The sequence below is a fragment of the Lathamus discolor genome, chromosome 11, assembly GCF_037157495.1.
Source record: "Lathamus discolor isolate bLatDis1 chromosome 11, bLatDis1.hap1, whole genome shotgun sequence".
Lineage (NCBI taxonomy): Eukaryota > Metazoa > Chordata > Aves > Psittaciformes > Psittacidae > Lathamus > Lathamus discolor.
In genome coordinates this window covers 4,945,177-4,967,102 of record NC_088894.1, presented here as the reverse complement: position 1 = coordinate 4,967,102, position 21,926 = coordinate 4,945,177, and the positions used below count along the sequence as shown (strand labels likewise).

At 45.8% G+C, this 21,926-nt stretch overlaps 1 protein-coding gene across 2 annotated transcripts in view; it reads right to left on the bottom strand.

The window, feature by feature from the left end:
* Positions 1–20,843, bottom strand: part of RIMS4 (regulating synaptic membrane exocytosis 4) — a 57,973-nt gene extending 37,130 nt beyond the window's left edge. For both annotated transcript variants that reach the window (XM_065691626.1, XM_065691625.1), the window contains exon 1: positions 20,600–20,843. In XM_065691626.1, the coding sequence (XP_065547698.1) occupies positions 20,600–20,696 (97 nt within the window). In that variant the 5' untranslated portion in view covers positions 20,697–20,843. The remainder of the gene's footprint in view (positions 1–20,599) is intronic.
* Positions 20,844–21,926: the final 1,083 nt, after the last annotated feature.

Sequence of the window (21,926 nt, the reverse complement as noted above, 5' to 3'; positions counted from 1 at the left end):
AGCAAAGACAGAAATAGATATCCACTATTGCTACTTACATTTAAGTATCTTTGGAGCCTTTAAGCTTGTCCAGAGATAAGGAACGAGTAAGGGATTTCAATTTATTAAGTTAAACAAAAAGAAAAATCCACCTTTGCTGAAGTTCACCTTTAAAGACAAATTACAGAACTTGAGGAGTTTGGTGAAAAAAATGCAGCTCATAAATTTAAGATCTGTATTTTAGATTCTGTTAATGTTCACTTTTGAAAAGCATTAGAAATGAAGATTACAAATTTAATAATGTAACACATGGGAGGAATTATCCTCCTCCCCATATAAAAAGGCAATTTGCTCTTGCCTATAAATTGACTTTCTATTACTGTCATTAAGCCAGCATAGTGTGCTAAAATGAGTCTGCCGCACCACAGCTCTGTGGTGACCCACAGCCAAGAATTCATCATGCCAACAACTTAGAAGACTTTTAGTGATGTAAGAGGGGCAGCAGACACTGGTCCTTGCCAATGAGTGGGTATCTCCTTGCTGCAGGACTTTGTGGTGCTGCTGGACATTAACAAGGTTCAAAAAGCAACTGAACAAAATTAGTAAGTAAAAGAAGTCAGGAGCAGAAGAAGCCCCTGAGACACTGAAGGCTGATGTCCAGCATTCATCTCCCTCACAGGTTTCCTCCATCATGTCAGACTCTCTTGCCATCTCCCTGACTTTCTCCAGGCACCTTTGAAGACACAAAACCCTCTTACTCCTTCTGCTTTGCCACAGCAGAGAAGTGAGATCATAATCTTCAGACTGCGGTAGTTTCCTATTTCATTCCTAAACTGCTTCCAAGTTTCCCTCCTCTAAAGCTTGTGCAAGAGGTTTACTGGATGTCCTACCTGGTCTCCCCACGTGTCCAGACAACCAGGGCAGACCCTGCCCCTCCGTAGAGCATGTGTTGCTCCCCTCTCCCTCAGCATGCTCATGTGTAATTCCACACATGCCTGGACCACATGCTGCAATGCTCATGAGAACCCGCCTATAGCTGCACCAGCATTGAAACCTGTACTCTGTGGTCTCCTTGAATGGGCAACTACATAGAAACAACTCCTTTGAAAAAACATTAAAACTGAACTGTCAGGTGTTTACTGACCCATGTCCCAAAGCTCTTCCTCTGTCTCTGAGTTACTGATGGGTTATGACACATTTCAGTAATAGAAACCTCTTCGTCACTTCTCAGCCCCTGGAACCAGTCCTCCCTTTCACCAGTAACACACCCACACAGCTACACATTAATTCTGCCATCTGCCTTTCTTTTTTACCTGTTTCACAATTTATGTAGCAAGCAACAAGAAGACTTGCTCATATCTTAGTTATGTCTAGTAGAAATCTGAGCAACTAGCACTGGGAGAGTGATCTTATAGTATCTGCTTACGGCTCTTGCCCTTTCTTTGCTCAAGAATTGTCCTGAGTTTTAAAAGTAGCTGGTACTTGTTCAAGATTACCAAAAGTTAACATTAGTCAGTGCAGCCAGAAGGTGCTCTGTTCTGGAGCAAACAGGTTGGCAGGCCAGGCCAGCACAGGACCTTCAAGCACTAATGGGTGGCTCTGACCCATGACAGGTCAGTTCTTAGGTTGCTGAATGACTTCAGCGAAGTGCAGTTATCAGTGTTTGCTTCAAAGCTGCCCATTTACCTAGATATTCATTTGAAGAAGCTTAACGGTTGGAAACAAACATGAAAGGATAACCAGAGCAAATCCATTTGCGAATCTGACACTTGCACAGAAAGCACTTTACAGTCTCCACCAAAGGCTTTAGTCTCCCAGCTGAAGCAGTTTCTAGGTCACGATGTGCAGATGTTTGGAGGTCTGTGATTTGTCCTTGGCCTCATTTGGTGAAAGATGTTTCACTTCTGCTCCTAGTGCACTTTTCACTCCGAGAAACCTTAAGGCCACACCTGATCTTGAAGTCACTGCTAAATTTTAGTCCTCTGCATCCATGAATGACTTGTACATCCTTCCAGTGTCCTATAAGCCGTATGCCTGGCTTGTCTTTATAAACAGGCATGATTTAGCCTTTCTGAATGTTACACAATATTTGCCTTTTTCATGTATTTTCTGCTACAGACAAGTGACTTTTACCCCTGTATTTTACTGTTGTGTAAAACAGCTTTCCCTTTCAATAGTTCCCCTCCTTTGCAGAGCTGCTTAATGAATTCAAAGTGTGACATTTTGTCTTCCACAGTGAGGTATAAGAGAAGCTATAAACCATCACTGTGAGGTAAACTAGAAAACAGAGGCAGCAAGCCCTTCTCACCAGTCGGCCACAATTCTCTCAACAGCATCCACTCTACCCTGCAAGACTCAGCTTGTACACAGCTAAACAACAAACTTCACAAAAAAAGAATTAAAAAGGTCAACTTCAGGAAGTATATACAAGCTTCTGTACATGATACAGTTTCACAAGCCCCCCAGATTGATTCTTTCATATGTCCAGAGAAGATGTGGCTGCTCCATCCCTGGCAGTGCACAAGGCAAGGTTGGACACAGGGGCTTGGAGCAACCTGCTCGAGTGGAAGGTGTCCCTGCCCGTGGGAGGGGGTTGGAGCTGGATGAGCTTTAAGGTCCCTTCCAACCCAAACCATTCTATGAGTTTTGATACTTGGTGTGCTATCCCTACGTGGCTACTTGGATGCTCTGGTTCCAGAATCCAGGTGGATTTAAAGCCTGGAAAGGCTGCACTGCACAAACTCCTCTGAGGTTGCCCACACAGGAGGCTACAGATTGGTACCAGGAGTTGTCAACATTTTGTTTTGCTCTTTCAGCAAACAAACCCAACCTCTGAAACCCGTGCAGGGTGCAGAGATGAAAACCAGTCATGAATAAAGACCAAAGAAGTCTGAAGGGTTTGTTTTTACCAAGTGATCAATACCTTCTGGCAGTTTTCCTCCAGCTTTAATACCACCAGTGAGCACAGTAACCCCTGGCAGGTTTTGTACACTACTCTACAAGCATCTCATTAAACATCACAATCTACTTCTGAAAAAAGAAAGCATGAACTGAAGTCGTTCTATGGCAAAAGAGAGACAGAAAATGAGTGTTGGGAAAGGATACCGACGGACAAAACAAGGTTAGAGTTTAGGAGGTCCAGTTCTCACACACTTTACCTGCTACTGCACTGTCCCTCTGGGGCCAGCTGCTGGGAAATGGTGTATTGCTCACACATGTGCAATCTGTGCTTAGTGCAAGCCTTGGTTTCACTTTGCTCTGCTAAAGCATTAGGTGAGCAATCCAAGCCAACTTATTAATACATCAAATGACAATAAACCAGTTGGAGGGAGATGAATTACTGAACTCACAATAATGCTCAGAGACTAAACTCTGTAAGCTGGAAGCTACTGAACACAGAGCTTGATTTCCCTCAGAACAGTCTTACTAACATGCTGTAGAGTGCCAGTCCAGTGGAAACCTCAAAAGAGGAGACACCATCTTTTATCTTCATTAAAACATGGCAAGCAATGGCAGCAATCTTCTCAATGAAGTAGCTCCCAGTCCTCTGGGAAGCACACACACAACAAAACAAATGTTACAGAATAACTTCACTGGGGTCCATAGTGCAGTAGTAAGGGCAAATGTTCTTCCCAGTAGTCAAAATCATGCACTGAGCTGCATTCAAAATTTCCCTACCCTGCAGCTCTGCTTCAATGCTCCAAATGGAAAAATTATGTCAACCACAAATCTTTGGTCAAAACATCTCAACATTAGAATGCACTTAATTTCTGTTGGCTTTTATTGGTATGAGGTGAATCTTGAGCTATAAAACACATTAATATACAACTTTGTTTCCTCTAAGACACAAGAGAGCACACCTAAGAATGGCTGGAGGTCTAAACTGAAAGCAAAGAATGGTAGGAACAATGCAAATACCGATCCTAAAACAGCAGACACAGATACTACAGGAAAGAGAAAACTCAAGAGTGCTCAAAATCCTCAACGGTGTATTTACTACACGTGTGGAAGAGTTCAGTATCTCCTTGAAACTTAGAATTTAAGATGCAGTGCAAGAAACCAGAGGTGAAATCCAGCCCCATACCAGGCATTATATGAAAGGCACAATAAAGTCAGTATTAAGAAAAAGAATGGCACCCAGCAATTCCATGTGACTGAGAGCAACTCCTGTTTACTTCTCCAAGCACTGTGGAAGTTGCACCTTCTTCAGATTCTTTTTGCATACATAAACCAGTTTTGTAGCACTAAGAAAAACAGCTCCAGTACATTAATAACGTCCTTTAATAACAAAAAGCCACCAATCGCCTGTGTGACTCAACAGTTTTGACACTCCCACCTGTACCAAGGTTCAGAAGAGGAATAAACTCTCTCACAGCATTTCACTGGGGTACCTGATATTTTCATGCTGATTGTTAATATTAAAGACTGAAGATGAACCACAGGTTCATCTTCAACCTCACTCAGGATGCCCACCTTGACCTAAGCCAAGTCTAACAAACAGGTCTAAGCCCAGAGTCAGCGTATGTGTTGATATAAACCCACCTCTAGAATCTTCTGAACAAACTATTTTCTATTACTTTGGGGCAGTCATTACAGAGTCACAATATTTAGTCAACCTTTTACTTGTACAGTCATTAATCATGCACCATTTAACCACTGGTTTGTCATTTAGTCTCCTAATCCTTTTCAAATCCTTCTGCTTATTTTCACATCTTTTTTCTATCCCATTCTATGTGTCTTGCTAATTACACTCCTTCACTGTCATAGGCGATTTCAACACAGACATGCTGAGCCAGAGGTGGTTTGTTCACTTGCTGTTATATGCCCAATGAATCATTTGCTATTGTGACATTTAAGAGATAAACAGTGTTAGTGGAAGATGCTAAAGTGCACTTCATTATCTGGACAGCTGCTGATAATGCTAGGGGAGGAAGGGTGAATGACCATTTGGTGGTGTACTTGAAAACAAGGCTTCTAACCTTGTAAAAAAGAACAATGAGAAAGGATAATGCCTCAGATTTCCACCTTCTCAAAATAAGGAATTCTGCTCCCTTGCCAGACAGTACCATTTCCAAATGACTGTTATTTACAATTTTGCTGCATCCTGAGCCAACCAACCGTTCCTGGCAGTCTCTGGAGACCTTCCGTCTCCAGAAGTGAGCATACGAGGCCAGCAAAAGCAGACACATCCAAATGACAGGCACCAGAAACGGGTGACACATGAATGAAACAGCAGACATCACCTGAAAACTTAAGCACAACTGAATTACTCATGGCAAAAGTAACTGAAGAGGCACTGTGATGTACACAAGAGAAAGAAGGGAAAGAAGGAACCAAGAGGATAGGACTGCAGTAAGGAGCAATGGACTAGTATTGTGGTTTAAACCGATCCACACAGCTCGTCTACTCATCCCCCCCCCCCCCAATTTCTTTCCCTCCCTCTACTCCCAGAGGGACGGAGAGGAGAATCGAAAAGAATGCAATTCTCACGGGCTGAGATAAGAACAGTTTAGTAACTAAGGTATAACACAAATCACTGCTGCTGCCACCAATAGTAATAATGCTAAAGGAAATAACAAGAGGAAAGAATACAACACCTCAACACCAGCCGACCAATAACCCGCCCCACTCCCCCCAGCCGAGCACCGACCGATCCCTCATTCAACTCTGCAGTCCTCCCAGCCCTTCCAGGTAGCTCCCAGTTCCCTCCCTGGGCATGACGTGCTGTGGTATGGAATACTTCTTTGGCTAGCTTGGGTCAGGTGTCCTGTCTTTGCTTCCTCCCGGCCTCCCCTCGTCCCGAGCAGAGCATGAGACTCACAAAGTCCTTGGCCAGAATAAACATTACTTAGCAACAATTAAAAACAATCGGTGTTATCAGCTCTCTTCCCAGGCTGGAAGTCAAAACCCAGAGCTTGCACCAGTTACTAAGAAGGAGCAAAACAGCTACTGGTAAACCCAGGACAACTAGCTCCTTAGAGGTACCTAGAGCATTAGAAATCTCAGCTGAACATACACACAGACTTACTCCCAGTGACAAGTCTGACTACACAACTCTACATAGAGCCAATGCTATCCCAAACACTTCCTCTTGAATCCCATGCCAAACACTTCCCCTCCTGAATCTCAGTTTTCAGTTCACTTGTACAACAGCTTGATCTATCGTACCAGCAATGCAAACCTTAAAACTGGACATATGTAATGTAGAGATGATTTTACTAAGAGCCTGAAAAGTAACTGATTCATTCACCAAAGAGGACAGTTAGCAGCGGCTGGTGAGGACCACTTACATGCCACCATCATTAGCTACTAATTCAGTATTTTCAAAGAAGATAGCAGGAAGCAGTGATCACTTCTATCTCCTCCGTGCCAGTCTCCTTGGGGGTGGCCAGTAGCCCACACCAAGGAAAGCACACAAAGCCCAAAGGGGAGCTGAACTCAGTGCACTTAGTACATCTTGGAGAATGCCTAGGGATGGTTTGTCACAAAAACACTTCCTGTCAAAGCCAAAATGTTCAACTAAAACAAGTGAAGGACCAAGTACCTCCCAAAACAACCTTGGCACTATGCAAGAACTGGTTGGGCAGTTTCCACTTGCCAAGAACAACGCTGTGGTCACAGCAACTCCTAAATACACTCACGTCACGTAACACCATTAGATCAACAGCTCCTAATTAATTTAGAGTGTGGACCAGTCCTCAAACACCTTTTGCTATAAGCAAGACCTACTGAAAGTGATGGAGAGGAATCATTATGCCTAACACCCGCAACAGCTTGCTGTAAACACATTTGGCAGCACAGGGAGGTTCCTTTATGGCATAATCCATTTTTATATACACCTAATATTTTCAGGTTTTCAACTGATTGTCAGTGTGTTTGTAGAGGCTGTTAATGAACCTCATTGCTAAAAGCAGTTACAATTCCGTAGCTATTAATACACCGTGACATCAGTTATGTCAGCTTCCGAGTGAATCACAGTTGCAAACTTGTAGGTGTTCGATAGCTGGTTGTCATGTCGAAATAGAACATTGTTAAATATAATCCAAGTCTGTCCTAGTTTTGCAGCTCTTTTCCCCTTTCTGCACTGCAGCCTTAGTGGACTGAACACCTGCAAGTCTGAAGAGATAAGCACAGGGCTATCAAGGGAAAAACAGATCAACTATTAAGACCATTTAGACCAGCAAGATTTAAAGTATTCACTTTTGACTGCAATTTCCTCTCAAGTCTGATGCCTCTAAAAGCTTAACAGAGCAGGTCGCTCAGTCTTTTACAATGTCTAAACCATGTAAGATGTATCCATATCAAGATGTTAAGCTTCTCTCCTCGTGTCCCCCCCCCCAGTATTGAAATAAAAGGCTGAGACTCTTTCCCGACATAGTAGTTTGGCATTAAAGGCAAAATCCAGTTTCTGAACCATTTACTGAGTATCAGACGCCAAATCCTGCTTTACTCTGCATTCCTGACACTTGCAAAACACTTTTGTACTGGTCAACTCGTACATAAAAGCGCATTCTTACCAAAACTGACAGAAGCTGGGAAATTATTAATGAACATTTTGATCAGTGAAACATTTTCAGGTCATCATGTTGTCACCACTTCAGATTCACCCCCCCCTCCAAACACTTTCATGCACCCTGTACAGGTGATCTTTGGAAACCCAGTCTTAGGACTTTAGGTAAAAGGTGTCTGAGGAAATAAACCAGTTTTCCGTATTTCAGGAAATTAAACAAAATTACGGTCTGAAACAAGACTTCCTGATTTTCACAGTCAATGTGTCCTGCAAACTTGCTGTCTCTCTGCAGCAGATGGCTGCAGTGAACAGCCTGTGAAAACAGTGTCAAATTCACCAACTAAAATGGACTGGGGCTAATTTGCCTGGTATTATTCCTAGAGCAGCAGCTCACTTTGCCTCAACCAACCAAGCAATATTTCATAGAGCTCTCTAGTAGGTAAGCCAGGCAGCACTGAGACAGAAATAGAAAAATATTGAAATAGGGCCAACACGATGCCAGGTTTAGAGACACTTGGCTTGGGTTGGGTCTTGGGAAAAACTGAGTTTGGGCCATCGCAGCCACCTCCTGTCCAGGAGCAGTAAGAGTGTTTCTGCAGAGACAAGAGGAGGCAGGTCACAGAACAGACCTACTCCTGTTACTAGGCAGAAGCTGGGAGTTCAGTGGAAAGAGATGAAAAACAAGTTTATAGAAAGATAACTTGGGACTGTGGCATGACTCAAATGAGAGAGCTGAGAATTACTGTTGTGAAACAGTCCAGAAGTGGGTCCTGAGGAACAGATATATTTGTCAGTCAGCCTGTCAAGCCTCAACCTGCACTTTCTCAAGCCACACATTTATCTTTTCAGTCCCTTTAAGTGAAATACTTTAGACCAGACGTTAAAATCACAAGCCCTTTGTTTTATCATAAGTGATCCCCTTACACTGCAGCACTGTTGTGTGAGAAAGAGACTTGCTGTGCACCCATAGATTTAGACTGCACAACCAGAGCTTATGCATATTGGGAGGCAAATCATTAAATGACTGTCTCCTTACCCATGCAATTTTCAGAACCTACACATGCATAATAACTAAACCAAGATCTCTCAACTGTTCTTACAAAGCACCAGGTGGAAAAGGTGGAAGGTCCTTGGGCTGCCATAGAGAAAACAGCTTTATCTTTATTATTGCTTGCCAAAGCTTCAGCTTATCGATTAAATATTGAGAACAGCTTTCTCTATGACAAAGGAAAAGATCCAATAAACATGTGCTGCCTGCACAGTGAAAAAAAACACCATGATGCTAATTTTGGAATACATGACCTGCTGGAAATACAGACATACAGGAATAAAAGAGAAGAAAAACATAGGGGGAATACTGAAAATCCTAGTGGGACATTGTTACTGCAGAGGTTGCTGCAGGAACTGAAATATTTATAGGCAGGCCAAAACAATTGATCGAGACATGATAAAATCAGGAGGCAGCCACAGAGATGAAACTCTACCCAAAGACCTCAGGCTGCGGTCCAAAACCAGCCCCATGGGCGGCAGTGCCTGGAGCAGCAGTCACCTCCTGTAAAGGAAGGGGAGGAGGGAGCAGACAACTATCAGACTGCAGACAGACATTAGCAATGAGCTCTCTCCAGGCTGAAAGGAGCAGACCCGAAAAGACTGAAGCATCTTCATGAACTGAGTGATCTCAGAGCACTCTGACAAAGACCTGTGTGATAGCAGTACACGACTCGATGCCAGATACAGAGCAGCTATTGCAGTGAGCTGTGTGATTACAGAGGGAAAGCTGCTGCTTAGTGCAGCAGAAAGCAAAACCAGGTGCTTTTAAGCTGAATTATGTGAGAGTTGCTATCTACAAGAAGGAATACTTGCCTTTTTTAACAGACACATGAAAGCCCAGAGAGAGCATCTCTTCTACCCTCAGCCCCATATATAAGAGCAGTCACTCAAGAAACCCATATGATCAGTACCACAGCATTCCTAAAGGCCCCAGATGGAGGAAGAAAGTACAACGTTGACAGAATGCACTGACACCACAGTGCAAGAACGAGTGCCATGGGACGGTAACGTTACCATGGAAATGTCCTTATACCACGTAACATTTTGACACTGTCTGTTTTCTGAGAATCAGCAATGATGTGGCAGCCTGCAAAGCCTGTTAAGAGTTTCACCATGGTTATTACTGCAGCCAGAAGTCAATTCCAACTGCCTGGGTATTGGATCTTGACCAATCTGGCAGCTCCTCTTTCTAAAGTGCATGAGGAAGCTTTTAACAGAAACAGTGCCATAAATCACCCGGGTTTAATGGGCACTGTCTGCCAGGCTGAGCACTGGCCCACATGCCTGCTTTCAGCACTGCCTGCCCCGCTTTCTAGACCAGCTTTTTCAGTGTTCCTCATCAACTTACTTGAATTGCAGAATTCAGGGGAGAGTCTGCTCCTCTGCTCAAGCTGCTTTGCGTGACCAGAGCAGCAAAGTCTCAGCCCTAGGCCTGCAGGGCTGTGGGGTGATTTTCTGAACAGCTGAAGTCAGGTATAACCCTAAATCCCATTCACTTTAAACAAATACTATAGAATCAAAGGATTGTTTGGGGTAGAAGGGACCTTAAATCTCATCCAGTCCCAATGCCTTCCACGGGCAGGGACCCCTTCCACTGAGCAGGTTGCTCCAAGCCCCTGTGTCCAACCTGGCCTTGAGCACTGCCAGGGATGGGGCAGCCGCAGCTCCTCTGGGCACCCTGTGCCAGCACCTCAGCACCCTCACAGGGAAGAGCTTCTGCCTTAGATCTAATCTAAATTTACCTTTTCTCAGCTTAAAACCATTCTCCCTTGTCCTACTAGAGACCAAACCTCAGATGTTTTTGAAAATGCTCAACTTCACTATTTAATATTTAAAACATGCACAGACTCTTGACAAAACTACGCTGCTCATTGCAGAAAGCTTGTTTTTATCTCAAGGCATATCAGGTAATACTAGCTAAACCTTTCCTGAACAAAAATCCCAAATCTAGAGGGAATGCAACTGTGGACTATGCAAGTCACAAGAGCAGATGCAGAGGAATCAACCAGCACAAAAATGTGCAGGTCTGTGCCAAATGAACCAAAATCACAATTGAAACATATCAAATCACAACACTGGGTTGTGACAGCAATTCCTGGAATTCCTTCTGGTTTTGGGGGAACTGGGGCTGATTTATGCCACTGCCATTCTGAACTGAATCCACTACAACAGCTGGAAGTCTAATAGGCACTAGAGAGAGGAAAAGCTCTCGTTTATTCTCCTGATAATCTCATTAAAACCCAAATATGGATATATAAAGCAGCAGCCTTAAAATCTTTAAACAGATTTTACTAACTTTTCACTAGTGCTGGGATGTCATGAATCAAGTACAAGAAGGGAAAAAGGTGAATAGTAAAAATAGAAGAAAAAGAAAACCACCCACCCAATCCTTCCAGGATGCTGAGAAGTGCTAAAGTGCCCATGGAGCCGAGTGAGGGGTATGTTGGGCTCACACATCGTCAGTGTTTCCCTGCCAAGGTGGGTCATTCTGCAAATCCAACTCCACCAACAGCAGAGTTGTCTCACATTAGAGGATGGTCAGCTCCAGGACACAATCACACATCCCTTGTGGAGGGAGAATATAACCTCTTAAACCAGATCTGCCACCAGCATGAAGTACCATTAACCACAATTACCTTTATTCTAGGTACTAACTGTGAATGATACCTCAACAGTCCATTGAGCTGAGCACTGCAAAATGAAGCAATGAGAAGGTGCTTGAAAAAAACAGGCCACTCCAGCTGCACTGAAAGCAAAGGTTTTTAAGGTTGCTGCACTTCACCCAGGGATCCTCAGTTACAAAAGATCTCCAGCTGCCAAAATCACCCACAAAATGGTGCAGTATTCCTGGAGCCTGGAAGACAAAGGACCTTATTACAGACATTCACCCCATCTCCCAATCCCAGAAACATCCCAGCAGCATGGGTCTTGCTAATCAACAATACAGAATTCAGACTGATCTGGATGGGATAAAACGGTGGGCCTGGGTGATCCTCATGAAGATCCACAAGGCCAAGTGCAAGATCCTGCACCTGGGTGGGGGCAATCCCAAGCATAAATACAGGCTGAGCACAGACTGAGTTGAGAGCAGCCATGAGGAGAAAAACTTGGGTCTGTTGCTTGATGAGAAGCTCCCCATGAACTGGCCAAGTGCGCTTGCAGCCAACCATGTCCTGGGCTGCATCAAAAGGAATGGAAGCAGCAGGTTGAAGGAGAGGATTGTCACCTTCTACTGCACTCTTGGGAGACCCCTCCCTGCAGTTCTGCATCTGCCTCTGGGGCAACAGCACAAGAGGAACATGGAGCCATTGGAGCAAGTCCAGAGGAGGCCACGGAGATGCTGCGAGGGCTGGAGCAGCTCTGCTCTGGAGCCAGGCTGAGAGTGCTGGGCTGGGTCAGCCTGGAGAAGAAAAGGCTCCTTAAGGGGAGAACTTAGAGCAGCTCTCAGTGCCGAAGGGGGCTACAAGAAACCTGGAGAGGGGTTTTGCACAAGGGCCTGTAGGGACAGGACAAGGGGGAATGGCTTTAACCTGCCAGAGAGGAGATTTAGATTAGATACGAGGGAGAAGTTCTTCCCTGCAAGGGTGGTGAGGCCCCGGCACAGACTGCCCAGAGAAGCTGTGGCTGCCCCATCCCTAGAAGTGTTCAAGACCAAGGTAGATGGGGCTAAGTGCAAGCATTGGAACTAGATGATCTTTATAGTGCCTTCCAACCCAAACCATTCTATGATTCCCTGAAACAGCAGTAACTTCATAATGCTGAAAAAAAGTAATGCAAAAATTCCAGAAAGAGAATGAGTAGCCAGGCAGCAGTCCCGCAGGGAATGATCTGGATTATACCTGAATACGAGTCAGGAGTGGGGACACTCTTGCAAAGCACTGTGTGTATTTATAGGAATATTACACACAAAGTGTGGGAGAGAAGTTACTTCTCCCTGCTAGGAGCCAGACAGCAGCCACTGCTCCTCCTGCAAGATCCTGAGTGCAGCAACAAGGCCAATATGATGCTTGAAAACTGACCTACAAAATTCAATCAGGCTTCTTTGGTCCAAAAAGCAAGAGGAGGAAGAGGGATGCCAGGCAGCAATGGTTGTGATTATGGTAATTTCCTGGCTTGGGATTATCAGCACAGGGAAGAACAGTTTTGTGATGTGAGGAGTTGCTCAGAAGACAGCAGCGATCAATTGCTTCCCATGTGGCTGGGAGCAAGACAACAGAAAGCAGCTTAAGTTCCATTGAGATTTAAGCTATATTTTAGGGTAAAATGTCCTTCTCATTAGGAATAGGTTGTTATTTGAGGAGCAGCCACACATGACTCCTCAGGACCCCTTCTGCCTCTACATTTGTAAGAATAACAACATACAATTATTAGCACGAGTTCCTCTTAATCATAAAACAGTTTTGAGAAGAATGTGACATTTACCTCTGTATACTCTGTACTCTGCAAATCAAGCACTCAGACACTTAAACTGGCTCCTGCAAGGCTGTACAAGTTCTTTGTGTATTGGACAAAGGTGATATAACACTCTAATGGCACAAAGCTGAAACATTATCTGCCACAGTGATTTAACTGTGGCTGGATTTGGTTAAAAGATAGGGCTGCTGAGCTTTGCTGTATTCCCACATGAAGCTTGGCTGTACCAGGGCTTCCCAGCCTGTACATGTGTGCTGTTTGCAAAAGCAATGCCAAAAATATAAGTTAAATGCAGATCCCAAGGCAAGCACAGTTTGACAGCAAAAGCAGAGCATGCCTAATCTGTGTATGTCATCAGCAAATGATTTAAGCAATGGCATCTACTGAGGCATCATTTGTGCTGTAGGATCCCTATCGTGACACATGTTCCCATTCAGCATGGCATGGTTTTCACACCCTTTCCCAAAAATAAAACCAAACCTCAAAGGAACATCATTTGGATAGACAAATATTCAAACTGCATTGAGCAGCTCTGCAGGAGACCAGAAATCCTTATTCAAATATGCTAACAGTGCTGCACACCAGATGTCTGTGGGGAAAAGATGGGAGGGCTGAGGGGCCTGTGTGAGCCAGGTCCCACTGCCCCACTAAAGCACATCAGCAACTTGCAGGCCCCTTCCTAACTTAAAATGTTCACATTTCTAATCTAACCAAAGGCACTCAAATGTGAGCAGATAGTGCTTCAGAAAATAATTGCACAGATAAATTATTCCTCAAAACAACTACTCCAATCAAACTTAATTCTTTCCTACATAAAGCAGATACATACATTCTGTCAAACAGAAACGTTGGAAGCAAAGTAGTTACAGCATTTCACAACTTGCCCTGATGTAGGAATCTGACAGAGTAAAGATAATCTTTTTTTAGCCTGGAGAACAGAGTGCTTTTGAATTAATAAATGTTGCATTAGAATTAAATGCACATGAAATAGAAGCAGTAAGGAAACAGCTTCTCCTAGACAGAAAGCTTTCCAGGGACAGACTTTTCTATTTGGAAGTCAATTGACAGCAACATAAGAGAAAAGAGATATCCTTCCCCTGTGGCTGGCAGGGGTCACATACGACCAGCCCTTTACAACCCCTGCACACATAGTTCAAATATAACATCTTCCTCCAAGCATCTATAACGCACCTCAGGCCAGGCACAGCCACCTTCAAGGGAAGGAGACAGCACTGAGCTTTCCAATGACTGCACTTGTGTGCTGCAATAAGCAGTGCTAAGGGGACAGTGCAGTGAAGCCCATGACCTCCTCAATGTTCCCTCTCCTCTGCCAATCCACACCCAGATGACCACCAAGGAAATGCCTACAATGCTTGAGATCCCAGGAAGAGCTGCTACCTCTCTTCTCCCACATCATCATTTAGAACAATTCCTAAATCTCATCCAGCACCAGCGCAAGGCACAGGTGGATGCTCCAGGTTGGAATGCGCTGGATGAGTCTGCCAGGGTGCCCCATGGGAGACAGAAGCGAAGAGCAGCTTGTGCCCCAGGACGGCTGCCTGCCACGCTGTGCACTGACCGCTACCACGTCACCCTCGCCTGTGCTCTCCCATCTGTCTCACTGTACCCATCTGCTGGGTTGTGCCACAGACTGGAAGCTCTCTGGGACAGAGACTGACATTTTGCTTTGCATTTCACAGGCACAGCATGATCTTGGCCGAGGACTACAGCTCTCACGTGCGGCCACAACACCAAGAGCAACACAAATGAGGATGAGGCTTCAAATCACTCATTCCTAGTGCTGACTCATTCACAGGGCTCCTGCTCTGCTCCAGTCTCACACAGCCACAGAAGACAAAACCCGTCCTCCGTAATTGCATCTACTAATCACGTATGCGGGCAACAGATCCAGAAAGCAGAAAGCTGCCTTTGGTGCACAGGGGATGCAAGGAGCAGCACAGCTTGTTCAGCTCTCACCCAACTACGTACATCTGCTGTGTAAAAGTCAGTTGTTGCATTTATGATCTGGATTAACTCATGAGCAGGTGTGAGATCACCAACCTCTGCAGGTATCTGTAGCATCTTTTTCTAGGGTGCTGATCCATTTCATACACTTCCTTCTGATGAGTGACTGATTTGACAGCAGCCCTTCTAAAACTGTTCTCATTTTTTATTTCATTTTAATCCATTTATGAAACAAACATCTGCTCACCTAGACCTAGAAGATGCCTAGCAGGGAGAGATGCATTGCCTGCAATCACTAGGATAACCTACAGACAAAGATACACTGCTAACTGTGGAAGAAGAGGGAAAAGCCATGGCTTCTGCTGCCTCCTGCACGGCCAAGAGAGCTGGCGAGGTATACAGCAGGGATCAGGCCACAGAAAAACTCTCGATGTACTTGTTTATCCCAAAACCGATTCAGATTTGTCCTGCTGCATTCCTGGGGTAACACCTTGCCAGATAAGCCTCAGAGTCCATGTCTTTGCAGGGCTTCAGGGATGAACTATCATTTAATGCGTAAAAGATTAATGAAAAGAAGTCAACATTCCAGATGTGCAAATACTTTCGCTTGTCCCTGTATGTCTGTCATGTGAATATGGTTACCAACCTAACAAAAAACTAACAAAACTGGTTAGAGGCTGACAAAACTTAAGGTAACTTCGGATGAAACAAAACCAGACTAGACACCAAAGGACTTAACATGTTTGTTAAGTGTACGTTAAAAAAAATATACAAATTGACTAGTTAAAACACTTGAATCATGATTTTCTTTAAAAATCATATGTACCCCAATCCAGTACAGTGTTGCAATTAAAAAACATCCCTGGCAACATGAAACACACACAGGGGCTCTCTCTATTTAACAACTTTGTGATGCTCTAATGCTTAAAATTATAGAAAAGTTCAATACTTACAATTATAGATAAATTCAATAGATAAAATCTAGACAAAAGAGTATTCTAAACTAAACAACATGTCCACAGCACGTTCTTCCACCCCTATGTTATACACGTTTTTTTCAATCCATTAAATTAGTATTTCACATAGCTTCTCTTCAAAGCAACTGCCTGGAGCATAGTGCATCTGCCAGTACTTGATAGTGTGTGAAAGCAGCAGCTTAGGCTGAATTTCATCTCAAACTCAACTCTCTTCTGAAGGAGCAGCTGACACGAGGAAGGCTTACCGTCAGTATCTAGGAGACATTTTGACTTTGGAAACCATTTTCTCTCTGCCAGACACTTGGTTCCAGCTGGCTGAGACACAATTTGATTCTACTGTCTTGCAGCCAGGACAGAGGTGTGCCAAGCTGGATGGTCCCTGTGCTGGGGTCCTGACCCACAGGACCCATACACATACCTCACAGCTATTCTGTACCTTCTCCTGCTTCCTGATCAAAGCATCCCTGCTATACCCACTTCTATGGGTATAAGATCCCTGTAAGAAACATGTGTTTCCTCTTGTGCAGATGCTCAAGTTGTATTTGGACTGTATCTGCTTTTGCAATATGACCAATGGCTATAGTCTCCCAAACACCCAAATCTGTACCCCTGTCTGGGCATACCTCAGGGGCCTTCTGCCATTGCAAGTGGGTGTCCTTACCTAGAAAACCAGGGTGAGGGTGAAACAGAAAGGAGCTGGTGTCTTACTGCATCTCACCCACTTAAGCCAAAGTACAGCTGGAGCACACACTCAGGCCTGAGAAGTACCCCTGGATCCTGCAGCTTAGACACAGGAGCTTAAGGAAACCCCATCCTCTCAGCAATTTTTCACATTTCCCTACCTGTGTTTCTTTAGGTACAGTCCCTGTGCTCTGAAGTACACAGGGTCCTCATCTGGAAGTTCTGAGCTCTTCTGAGCTTCTGGCTTCCTGACTCCCAGCAGGTCCACCACCATTACACTGTCCTTATGACTAAAACCACATTCTCTCTCCTGCCCAAAGCTTGCTGGGTTTCGCATGTGCAGCTCCAAGTCAGTTGCTGTTGCTCTCTACCAAAACCTCACTTTCTGTCCTGCTTTAGCCAGCTTTCCAAACCTCATACTCTTCCCACTGAACAAGCTGGTTTTCCTCCATGACAGCAAACACATCACCATTTAAACTTATGGATGCCCCTCATCCTGGAGTGGGCAGGTCTGCGCTATGGCTGCTGTCAAGGCGGATTTGATACACCCTATTCCACAACCCCACAGCTGCAAACTGCACCCAGGACTCCAGAGCCACCGACAAGGCTGGCCCCCACAGCCATCACGGATCCTCAACACCCTATTATTAACCCATACAAATCTGCCACTTTGCAACTCCGTCCTTGGCAGTTTGGTCCTTTGCAGGGTTGCCAGATGAATACCAGTGTACTGAACAGCTGACTCCAGCCAAGACCAAGTGTATGGCAGATCCTCAGGACAGCTAAGATTCATGTTCACACTGTTAGAAATGGGCACTGATTTAAGGCTCACATTTCTACATGTCCACAAAGAATGCCTGATGGACTTTTACCTCTTTGCAGTCTACTACTCCATAACTGAAAAATTATCAGAGCTCAGGACAGATAATTTGCATAAGTTAAACCAACAATTATGATGATGATAGCCAGTTTAAAACTCCTTAACTTCACTGACATTCCTGGGGACCTCAATGGAGCAAAGATAGTGGCACTCAGCCAGCAGGAAGGAGAGCAACATTACCACACAGAGATCAAAAGAGTTATTAACCCAGAGTCCTTACACTATTGGCTGCAGACAGTAATTTCTGTTATTTTAAAGCCCCACTGCACCTTACTGGTGAACAGAGCTCAGTGTTTGCTCAGAATACCCTCTCTGTACACGCGGCAGAGGAATGAAAAGGGTATTACAATGTAGGAGTCCACATCCACCTCTTTGGAGGGACAGGCACGTGGCCTTATTTGCCACGGGACACATCTGAAACTCAATCAACCTCATGCTCTGGAAGCATTCAGAAGCAATCCAACTTCTTGCTCCAGGTTCTATTGCTCTCCTGCCTATGCTGGCTGCCTGCTCTGCACACCAAAATACAACCAGGATATCATCTGCATCCACTTCATTATTTAGACCTCAGTCCAGACACACTGGTGGGGCAGCAGGCAGAAGAGCTGTGGAAGATGAGAAGAGTCTTCTCACCTAATGTCCAGAAGGCAGACAGCAAAGAAGAACAAAAGGAACATAGCAGAAAAGGAAATATTCTGTAAGTAAAAGCATTTTTCTCAAAAGCAGAGCTATTTTCCAAGACCAAACACAGGAAATGTTGGAACCCATTGGCCAGATGTGGCTAGCTGTTTCCACATCACCGTGGCTTTCAGCATAAGCACTCCTTCAAAATTCCTTTTATGCTCCTTTAATATGACCCTAACGTAGTAACTTAAATGTACACCTCAAGAATTTCTTCTGTTTGTAGATTTGAGCTCTCATTAGACTCATTTCCCTTTTCAAAGGAAAATGTCAAGTTTCTTTTAAGATTGGCCATTTATCAACTACTCTCCTTTTCCGTAGGATGACTATCCTCTTAAAGATGTGGTTCTCAGCTTCAGACAAAATGGATGATGTGTCTGTTGGAAATAGGATTGTTTACTTTGCCAGTGCTCATGGGATCAATTTTTTTCTTTTTTCTTGCCATCTCCTATAGAGAACATCTTGCCAAGTGCAGTATTCATCTCCCTGAATGAGCTATCAAAATCTATTTTTTGACAGAAATCACACTGCAACCCAAACTGGTCAGAATCTCTCAATTTCAGGAGCATGCATGGGAATGAATAATACAGAATCTTGTCTGGCACAATTTCAGCATTTCTTCTACCATTTCTCTTTCATGGCATTTATTTGCTTGAGAAAATTATACAGTTGTAGTTTTAATGCACAAACATTCAAAGCAGCACACATTCTTTCTTGCTGATTGCTCATACGTGTCTGAATACACACTCACAGGCACAGAATGCAGGAGCAGTGCTGCAATGTCCCCACTGCACTGAACATTACCCCAAGCAGCTTTACTAATGAGACTAACTCAAGCAGGCAAAATCCATTAGTAAGCTGCTGGAGAATGAGGTCTTAATTGTAGATTTACTTAATTCAGAGACAAGTACTCGTATTGTATTAAGAGCAGCCTATTAACATTCATGTGTGAGCATTCAATAAGCATGAATAAATAGAAAAATGAATTTGCACTGTAAGGGCTGAAGCAGAAGCATTGACTTAAACCATCATCCTGCTCAGAACAAGAGGGGCCGGACACCAGGGAATGAAACGCTGTTGTGCAGGGTCCTCGTACTCCAGCATGTCTCACTATCAATCATTGCTGAAGCAACAGCGCCAAGACTTCCCAAAGCTCCCATTATTGTCTTATCGCTCCCCAGCAATGGAACCAAAGATGAAGCAAATAAATCATCAGCAAAATTTCAAGAACAAGATTTAAATAAATACATCTGTTGGAGGAGACAATTTTCTGCTTGACACCGCTGCATGATGCTGATGACAATCCTGGGTTAATCACACAGATGATGAATTTATTCTTACGTCAATTCCTCTAGAAACAACAACGTTACAGGTGTAGCAGCTAGCGGGCTGATTTGCCCATCTATTCCTGCTGGCATCTGCACATCTTGGGATGAGTCCCTTAGACAAAGAAGCATGCCGGCATTTTGAGGGATGCAACCATGACAGTCAGTGTTAAAATACACCTTAGTTACCAACTTTCATTATATGCTGCTCAGAGGATTCACTTACAGGTTCAGTCTCTGGTACTGTGAAAAACATCCCTCGTTTATAAGTGAGACAGAACGGACAGTGTTTCTCTGCCACTCTCCATCCACTCTCTCGGATGTCCTCCCTACCCTCACAAGCTGCTGCGCTGCCCTCCGCTCCCAGCACCTCCTCCAGCACTAGTGCCCTTCCTTTCCTGTTCAACCCTCTTTCTTACCTACTTTTCCTCACCAATGTCCCTCTTTTTAAAGCTTAGTCTAATTTTATGACCACTGCCAACACTGAGCCCGGAAACATCTTTGTGAAGAGGGCAGAAATTGCTGCATCCATTCTGACAGGCTTCTGTATGTGTTTCGTGAGCTACTTCACCCTCATTTAAAGAGAATTCCGTTTACAGCATGACACATGGTGCCAAGGACCCCTCAAAACAATTAGCTCACTGTGTATAAATCAGCACAGACTGGACATACTGCCCAGCAGAAGGGATGCCTTCCCCCAAGCGTTGCCCTTCACCGCTTTACACAGCTTGACACAAGAGGCACACCAGGAGCGTAAGCCACTCCACTGCAAACGCCCCGGTATTGCTATTGATGAGAAGAGGGAGGACATTTCATCACCATGAATAAATTCCCCCTTCTCATCTCCACAGGTTCACGCTTCCCATGGACTGGAAACCTGGTACCAGTCGCACCGCAGCCCTTCGGAAGGGTCGGGGCAGTACTGACACACTGCACAACCCCCCGCTCCTGCCCGGCCCCACGGCCCCACCGCTTCCACAGCGCCCGAGGGCTGGACACGCGTGTGCTGGAGACCGGCCCCGCGCCCTGCCCCCGGCCCCACCGGCACCCCTATCCCACAGCTGCCATGGGCGCCCTCCCCGCCCCACACACGCCTCCCACCGCCACTCGCCCCCCAGCCCCACTCCAGCCGCCGTACCCGCGTCCTCCTCGTCGAAGCTGTTCATGCAGGGGAAGTAGATGGCCAGGGCCTCGAAGGAGGCGGACAGGCTGAGGCGGCTCTGCGACCGCTCCATGAAGAGCCCGGGTCCGGGGGCGCCGCCGGGGGTCTCGCCCGCCGGCGGCGGCGGCTTGGCCAGCTTCGCCGCCCCATTCTTCACTCGGAGCACGGCCCGCGGCGTCTTGGCTGCGGCGGTGGCCGCGGTGAGGCGGCGGAGCGAGGCGAGGCGGGAGCGCGGAGCGGCGCGGAGCGCACCGGAGCCACCTGCTGCCGCCCGGCGCTCTGCGCACCGCCCCGCCCCGCGCCGCGCCCGCCAGCGCCGCCGCCAATCACCGCCCGCAAGGGAGGGACGGGCAGGGGCTCCTCAGCCCCGCGGCCATCTTCCTGGCGGGTGAAGGGAGCGGTGCGAGCTGTGCACCGGGCTGTGCGGGCCCGGCGGCGCCTCACACACACCCCCTTGGTCCTGTGTGTCCCCCAGGAATACTCTTGAGACTCTCAGGAGGTTTCTCCCAAGAGAGGGGAGATAAACGATGCATTCCAGGAGCACCCCAGCCCGCAGACAGCTGCCCGAGGGACAGCTGCTCCCCTGAGGTGGGTGCAGGGTAATGGGTTCTTAGGCACGTTCAGGCTGGCACGGATGGGGAGAGCATAGAACGGTTTGGGTCGGAAAGGACCTTAAAATCGTCCAGTCCCACAGACAGGGACCCCTTCCACTAGAGCAGGTTGCTCCAAGCCCCTGTGTCCAACCTGGCCTTGAGCACTGCCAGGGATGGGGCAGCCACAGCTTCTCTGGGCACCCTGTGCCAGCGCCTCAGCACCCTCACAGTGAGATCCTTCCCTCTCACCTCTGAAGGGATGTTTCAGTCATTGCCTGTATCCAAAGGCTCTCTGTGTCCCCAGAAGAGGCTGTTCCCAACCAGGCCACAATAGCATGTAATTCTGTGCATCGAACTTTTTCCCCTTTCCTCCATCCACCCCGAGGGGTTGTTGTCCTCACTGCCCACCAGCAGAGGAGTCTTCTTCCCCCAGTACCCCCCTTCAGGCACCAAAAAACCCTCCAAAACCAACCAACCCCTCAGAAAAAAGAAAGACCCTGGAAGCATACAGCCTCCCGGGCAGAAGCACGTAAACCAAGTGGTCTTCCTTAGTGATAGATATGAAGGAAGGCTGCTGCCGGCTTGGCAGTTCTGTGGCACACCGTTAGATAGGTGCTGGTGGGAAGTTGTTCTGTGAAGGAAGAGAGTGAATTTTAGATCCTTCCCAAAAGCCAGCTCCATGTATGTCTTTTCTGACAAGCCTTATGGAG